This window comes from Hydra vulgaris, chromosome 02, assembly GCF_038396675.1.
Source record: "Hydra vulgaris chromosome 02, alternate assembly HydraT2T_AEP".
NCBI classification, from domain to species: domain Eukaryota; kingdom Metazoa; phylum Cnidaria; class Hydrozoa; order Anthoathecata; family Hydridae; genus Hydra; species Hydra vulgaris.
Genome location: NC_088921.1, coordinates 11479219 through 11487642, shown reverse-complemented (window position 1 = coordinate 11487642; position 8424 = coordinate 11479219). Strand labels below are relative to the sequence as shown.

At 27.7% G+C, this 8424-nt stretch overlaps 1 protein-coding gene across 1 annotated transcript; it reads left to right on the top strand.

Annotated features, from left to right (window-relative positions):
- Nucleotides 1–518: 518 nt before the first annotated feature.
- LOC136075841 (uncharacterized) lies at nt 519–7900 on the top strand. The gene is made up of 2 exons (XM_065789278.1): nt 519–572; nt 7400–7900. Exons 1-2 carry the CDS (start codon nt 519–521, stop codon nt 7898–7900), a joined length of 555 nt encoding a protein of 184 aa, XP_065645350.1.
- Nucleotides 7901–8424: the final 524 nt, after the last annotated feature.

Genomic DNA, 8424 nt, shown 5'->3' with positions numbered 1-8424 from the left:
TCAGAACTTCTAAATAAGTAAAATTTTTGTAAACCTTTATCCTATCCATGCACATGTGTCGCAGAGAAACTGTAGCTTCTGGACAACGAAGACTAACACAATTGTGTCTCTTTTTAAGTAGTTGCCACCACTTTTCACTAGGTCGACCATTTTTAAAACTTATGTTATGTTTTTTAGCAAGCTTAGCATCATAAGTGATAAATGTTTTTTTCCCAAAACCGATTCTCATTTGGGCACGATTGCCAGCATAATCAATTAGTTCTTCTTTAAGATCACTTAGCATTGGCTTTTTACCTGGTTTCGCTCCTGTTTTGGAGTTTCCAGAGATTACGGTTTGCAGAGTCGATCGCGGAACTTTATATGATACACTTGCTTTCCGTTGAGACATACCTGATGCAACTGCATGTACTGCTAGTTTAACTAACTAAAATAATTAACTAAAACTTTCTGAGTTCATCCTACTTTTAAAGTAACTTTAAAATTAGTAACTTTAAAATGATTTTAAAACTAACTTTAAAATGATTGAGCATTTTACTTTTAAAGTAACTTTAAAAGTAGAATTGACTCAGAAAGTAACTTTAAAAGTAGAATGAACTCAGAAAATCAGAAATTATTTTAAATGTGGATTTTGTTAATATCTTAACTTAACTTTTCTCACACATGAATAATAACTAAGTGTGAGAAAATCCTATATATAAATATGAAACTAAAATATTTTATACCTCATACCATTTAGTGGCCATGGCCAGTAAATGGATTAATTAACCGGCCAGTAAATGGTTTATTAGAAAAGGATTAATCTAATTCAGTTAAAACATTATATGTGAAACATCAACTAAATACTTTTGTTTCAAAGTGTACATAAGATATTTATCTTTTTTTTCCTTCCTGAATGGACTGGCACATATACTTGCAACGCACAAAAAAAAGACTCTAAAGTATGAATTTAAGAAAAAAAAGCGTAAAATTGTTACATTTTTTATAATGTTTTTAACATTTAGTTTTAGCGACTAAAACCTTCTAGAACTTTCCTGAAATTGTGATATTTACAAAGTATTAATGAAGCCATTGAGTTTAAATAATAATATAGGACAAGTTGTGTCATAGTTTTTTATAAGAAAAGCTTTTAAAAGTGGCCAGTAAATGGTTAATGGCCGTTAATTGGCGTACTTACCCTAATAAGTCAAGTTGAATAAGCAGATATATTGAACAATCAAGGCTTTTTGCTAACCTAAACAAATAAGTTAAAAAAAAACATACGTTAACCGAAAAAAGCATTTACTTGGTCATGCGAATTGTAATTATTTTACGGCATTTTTATAGTGTTAATTTATTACTTTTAATATCATTTAACTTGTATATTCTAGTCGTAATTTATATCTTCATTGTATAGTATGACAAGAAACATATTTTAAGAAAAAACTTTTTTTTAGGTCATTCACCCGTATCAATACCAATATGGGTGAATTGATTGATATAAAATAAAATAGTCGTCTCACAAGGAAGTTTATTGTATTCCTAAATAATTTGACTGTGCATTTTAGAAAAATGTTTTACGTTAAATTATTAATCTTTAACCCTTAAACCTAACAAATGTAAAATTTGTACTTGATTCTACGCAGATAAATAGTAAGGCAAGTCCTCTGATGTTATGGCAGAAAAAAAAAAAAAAAAAGAATTTATTATTTCGTATCTAGCCTTTTTGTGTGTGTTAATTTACCTCGTCAAGGCCTAAAAAGCCACTACAGTCGAGGAGGCTTCTTTAGCTGTTGTTTCAACCCTCTCTCAACTCTATAACTCTGAAACACAAACCATGAAGAACAAGACCGCTACGCGGATAAACAAGTTGAGCACGGCACTACCAGGGACGTGGTGGTGATCGTACTCGGAACTTCTCGATTATGAGGCGAGCGCTTTACCACTACACCACTACTGTACTACCGCTGAATAACAACCTAGACGGGTATTAATCGACGATTTTAGCGGTTTTAATGAATGTTTAGCACAATAATAATAAAAGGTGACCTCCAACTTAGTTTTATGCTACACTAAAACTTTATTTTGCAAATAAGATCAAAATATCCTTACATAATATAAATAGCAAAATAAAATAAAAAGGTTTTTAAGTCCTTTTGAAAAAATTTAACTAGGTTGAAACTTGGGCATTTTCGGAAGAAATTCGATTTTTCCACATGAATTTTTAAGCCTATATAGTATGGAAATATAGTATAGTGTTAATAGTATCTTAAAATTGCAACTAATATATAAAAAAAAAAAAAAAAAAAAACCTGCCTTTGTGCCATAAGAGCTTTAATAAATGCATTGATCAATGTATATCAATAAATTGATTTACAAAATTAATTCTAAATGTGTGCCATAAGGATTTGAATTTTTAAATCATATAAATGTTAAAAATGTTAAAATAGCCATGGTATCAGCATGCCAGAATAGTCTATACTTTAACAATATTCTATAAAAAATTGATCAAATATCTTATTATAATTAAAAATTACATAGCCATATTTTTAAATACTACTTTGTAGGTGTAGTTGTAATAGTAGCTATAGTTAACTGCAACCGCAACAAGTGTATGTAAATAAAGAACTGACTTTATTAACTGTTCCTATTAACTACATCTTGCATTAATAACCCTAGTTGATAAAATGAATAACTGATAGCAGTAAGAAAAAATAACTACAAAGTGAGCAAAACAAATCATCATGCTAATAACATAACAAAGAACAAGTAATAGTTGACCTAAATTAGCCGATTGTATAACTTAAGACATCAAAAGACACTTACAAAAACAAAATAAGTAATGAACTTTTTATATATTAACTAAAACATAAAGCATAAAAACATAAACAAACCAACAATAAAAAACAAAAGAACGTATTTATGTATATTGATTGAATTTAAATATTCAAATAAGTCATAAAAAAAAAGCAGGAGAAAAAGTAGTATACTTTCACAACAATGATAGTACTAAAGGAACACCTTTTATAACAGTATAACACAGTAACAAAAGAAAACATCTTTACCATTCTCAATACATTTCAGGTAATGTAGATCACAATCATTTTCATGTGCAACTCTATGCACTAGCAATGGCGCATCATCTTTACTTTTACTGTTAAAGAGTGAATCATAAAACTGAACACACTTCTAATGTGAAACAACATCAGTACACATTACTTAGAAACACCCAATATGATTTTCTAACATTAATCATTTACATAAAACTGTAACTTTCTGTAAAATCACCTAAATTAAAACAACTAAAAATGCACAAAACCCAGATATTTTATACTTGGAAACTCAAATATTTTAGAAAACTGATATAAAAACAAACTTTGTGCTATATCAATCAAGGTGCCATCAAGCCAGCCAGATGAGTCTCTTAAAATATCTAAGGCCTTATCTTTAGACTGTATTTGAACTTCGATAGCCCCTTTTTACAATGATACTATCATTAATAAATAGCTTTACCATTTTTCCAAGCTTTACTATTACCAGTTTAAACTCTGAAACTTTTTCTCGTTGATTGGTTTGAGGAAAATAAGCAGACTTTATCAAATAATTTAAAATTTTAGACTTTTTTGAAGAGTATCAAAAATCTATAAAATAAAGTAGTTACATAAATTGTTAAATTTTCAAAATATTTACTTCAATGATTAGTAATTGTAATAATATATTTTTGTCCAAGTTTTGTTGAGGCAAGAGGTCTAATCCTTCAAGTCGGCTTGATGTCATGCGAAAACACGGAACTAGCAACCATTTTGATTCAGGGAAAACAAACAGAGTTTTTAAGTTAAACAGTACAACAAGACAATTGATAAAGAATAAAAGACTACCATGCCAAAAATTTAAGTATAAACAATTGTAAAACACAATATTTTATACAAAAATTTGTTTTGAAAATTTAAATACTTCAAGTTTTTTTTATCAGTTTTTTAATAATGTTATTTATTAAACAAAAATTTATTTGGCAAATAAATAAATTCTTTTATAAAAAAAACCGTCAAAAAATTACTTGTAATTTATAAGTAACTTAACTTAACCTTAGACATGACAAAAGTTTTACAATTTTTTTATAAATTAGTTTTAGTTGAATCTATCCTTTCAAAGTCAATGCATGCATTGTCATAACTTTGCTGCCGATTTCAAAATAATCTTTTTACTTCTTTTTTTTCTTTCATAAGGCTAAATATTACACATGGTGTAATATTTAGTCCTTATAAATATTACTCACATGCCAAAAAGCTTTTTTTATTACGTGTACCATATACAAATTATTTAAGTTATGTAAGTTTGATGAGCCATTTTCCCTGATTTCTCCCAACTTTTTCTAAATTTTAACCTAATTTCCCTGAAAATCCCCTAATTTTTTTACAGATATCTGAATTCCCTGACTTTTCCCTGATCTGGCAGATCTAACACCCTGTTCCATGCATGAATTTTTTAAACCTTTTTTTCAAGCTTTGATTAAAATTAATAAGATTTATGATAAAACTTTTAAAAATTTTTAATTTCAATTAGTTTTAATAAGTCTGATATTGACTTTCTCTTTGAGTATAGATTTACAATTCTTTTAGGTAAAAATTTATGGTTAAAATGATCTAAATATTATTTCTATTTAAAAAAAAGCAAAGTTTTTTTTTATTAGCAAAGTATAAACTTCCCACATTGGGATGTTTGTATGTAGCAAACATTGTATAATCAGCTTTTACTATATTTTTTAAAATATTAATATTCAAAACAAATTAAGAAAATACTTTAAATTTCTTTAACTCTAGAACTCATATTTATTAAAAAAATTACATTAAAATATATTATAAAAAAACAGTTTTTCTCTGTGTTACTTAAGATTAAACATGACATTTTATCAAAATCTTTGAGTAAAATAAATGTGCTTTTTTGTGTGTGGATTGTGCACCTTATTATTAGCTAAGTCAAGAAAACACAATAAGAATTATTGGTCATTATACTATGGTACCTTAACTGCACTTTGATAATGTTTTTAAGAATTGAGCAACACAAATAAGTTTCAAGACATTTTTGTATTGAAAAGCTGTAGGAATTGCTTGTTTTATGAACATACAAGTTATAAATACTTTGTTAGTAGTTTTTGAGTAAATCGCAATTTCATATTGAAAGTTTTTTTTCAAAAAGAATCATTGGTTGTCGACAAAATAAAACCAGATTGAATAAGCTTACACTTTAGTTTTCTATTTTGGCTCAATACACATAATCCACATATTAGATCTATAATTTCATTGAAAAAAGCTTTATTGTAAATTTAGCGATTTTTTATACTAAAAGCGATAATAGGGTTTCGTGGTGTCATATCAATAATTCAGTTAAATCAAGCAGTTGTGAGTAAAGAATCATCTTTTTTTATTTACAATAAATTTTAATCCACAACTTACATTATGGTTTAATACAATATAATACTCTTGATAGTCTTGTTTTGTTAAAACATTTTTCATTAAGATGCTAAGTTCATAAATAAACATCAAACTTTTTTTTTAATCTTTGCTGTAATTATTAGTAGCTGTAACTCAAATTCATATTTAGAATATCAACAAGCTTGCGCAGGAATTTTGAATCTGTAGCATATATATTTTTTGAATTCCAGCGAAAGGTTTGTTACATAAGAGAGATGTTCTTGTATTCTTCAATAAATGAAGCACATTTGCTAAAAAATCAATAGAATAACTTCAGTCACATGGATATTTATTTACACTGGAAAAGGTATAACTTTAAATACAGCTTATGCTAAAAGATTTCAACATTGACTTGTTATTTGCACCTTTATATACAGAACTTTCACTATAATAATGTTACAGTTTGTTTTCATCTCGCAGATATACCTCTAAGCATAAAAAATATGATTAGCTTGGCCATAATGTTAAGGTAATCTAACAATTCCATAGTATGAGTCTGATATGTATCATAGTTAAAACTTTGAGTTATTAACAATTCAAAAAGCACATTCTTTTTTATGATTTTTTATTACATTTATATTAGTTTTCATAAACTAATAATTGCAGTATTTATATGAAAGTTATATAGAAAGAAGCGCGAGCACAAAAATTTATTTCCCCCTAATTCATAATGCCTTCCAATCGCGAATTTTAATCACGTGATTTTCCGACTTGAAGGGTAAGGTCTAGGGGAAGTTTGTGTACTTATGGCCAAATTTTTTCAAATTTCAAGGCCCCAGACCTGTCTAAAAATGGAAGAACTAATACGATCTCATCTTTATACTAATTACTTTGTATTAGTATAAGTCTATTGACTTATACTAATAAAATTCCATCAAGTAGAAGGGTTTAAAAATTAGTGGCCCTAGGTACAATAAACTTTTTTTGAACTGTACTTAAGGTCACTTTCTGAAAATTAGGTTCAAATCCATAAAAAATTTACAGTTAATTTAATTTTAGATTGTTTTCAATAAATATTTCTAGTAATACTTAATTGCAACACTTAAATATATAACAAAATTCATTATTTTGTTCTGAGCAAAATTGAGAAAGTCTATGCATAAAATGAAAGTCCCAAAACAACTGTGGATTTTGAAACGCTGAGACATAGTAGAAAATTAACTTCATAAACATACTGCAAGTATAAAATAGACAATAATAATAAACTCTTAATCATAAATTATATAAAAGTTTAACTTAAATAGTGGGTTATATATACACATACCACAAAGTTGACATTTCTTTATAATAATAGTTTGTTATTCCATCAGAGACATACTGCTAAACATCTTCAACAGACTAATAGACTGGGATTCTAATTATATAATTTAAACAAATTTAAAAATAGGGCTATTTTTCTTTTTTGAGTTTATACCTAACGGAAACAAGGCCACTTTTTTAACGATAGATTTAACCTACCTAACGGAAACTTTACGCCGTATCTGCGCATGCGTGACGCTTGCTCATAACTGACTGTCTACTTATTTAAAGCGACACCAGTGTCGCCTTAATAAGTAGCTCGTTGCATAAGTAGACAAACAGTTCTGCGCATGCATAAAAACGCTGAAACACTTAAAACTAGGATCCTAAAATCCAGCGTTAAATAAGTAACATTGCTTATAAACAAAAAAGATGGCATACCATGATTACTCTGTTGAAGATGTTGAAAACATTTTTTTTTCATCATTTTTTTTCTTTAAAAAAAATTGGCTAAAAGTTTAACAATCACGCAAGTGAAAGAGCTAGTAGAAGCCTATGAAAATACTTTATTAAAAATCTTTGGAGAGAAAATTGACAAACTGGAAGGAAAAATAGATCAATTAAAAAATGAAAATATATCACTAAAAAATGAAATTGCTTTAATAAACAACGGGATGAATTTTCAAAACGAACTATACTAAAAAACCATAAAGGAAACGAACGAACTTAATGAAAAACTAAAAAATCATATCAAAGAAAATGAAAAAAAAGTTTCAAGCGAACTTTTTATCGACAAAATTGCTGAATTAGAAGATCGTAGCAAGAGAAACAACTTGAGGTTCGAAGGTTTTGAAGAAAAAGAAAACGAATCATGGGAAGAAAGCGAGTCGAAAGTAAAATGTTTTATTAAAGAAAAGTTAAATATAAAACATGACATACAAATAGAAAGAGCCCACAGAACTGGAAAACAAAAAGAATCTGGACAAAAAAAGCGACGAACAATAGATGTAAAGTTCCTTAACTATAAAGATAAAGAAAAAATATTAGATCATTACAAGCGACTAAAGCTTTGGAATGAACGAATATATCTCAACGACGACTACAGCGAAAGAACAATTGAAAAAAGAAAAATACTCTTTGCAAAAGCCAAAGAATTAAGATCCTCAGGTAAGTATGCAAAAGTAGTCTATGACAAACTGATAACACGCGATTAATAATATCAATAACGAAAAGAAATTCTTTAAACCTGTGCACATGAAAAAATAATTATAAAAATGAATGACTTTCAATCGCTAACCTATAATTTTTACGAAAAGTACGTTATATTAGATGAAAACGCAGACCCAGATGTAAATTGTTTTATTGATATGTACACTGACAGTTTATATCATTACCCCAGCACCATTAAAGAATTTCTTTTTAAAAATATAAATGATATAAACAGTGAAAAAATCAGAATGCTCCACATTAATATAAGGAGTTTAAGCAAAAATAATGAACACTTTCGGCATTTTCTAGAAGAAACTGAAAACATTTTTAATATTATATGTGTTACGGAAACTTGGTGCTCTACTTACGAACTTGAAAAAAATTCTAATTTTAATCTTAAGAATTTTGAATTAGTCTCATTAGAAAGACAAACAAATAAACGCGGTGGGGGAGTTTTGATATACGTTAAAGAAAACTTTGCGTATAAAGTTAGAAGCGATTTGAGCGTTTCTGACGAAGATAAAGAGAT

Bases quoted from the DNA above. Each gene is read 5' to 3' on its own strand.
- LOC136075841 (XM_065789278.1), top strand. From the start codon at position 519: ATGATTGAGCATTTTACTTTTAAAGTAACTTTAAAAGTAGAATTGACT. The intron at 573-7,399 runs GTAACTTTAAAA...AAAACCATAAAG, and splicing joins AAGTAGAATTGACTCAGAAA to GAAACGAACGAACTTAATGA.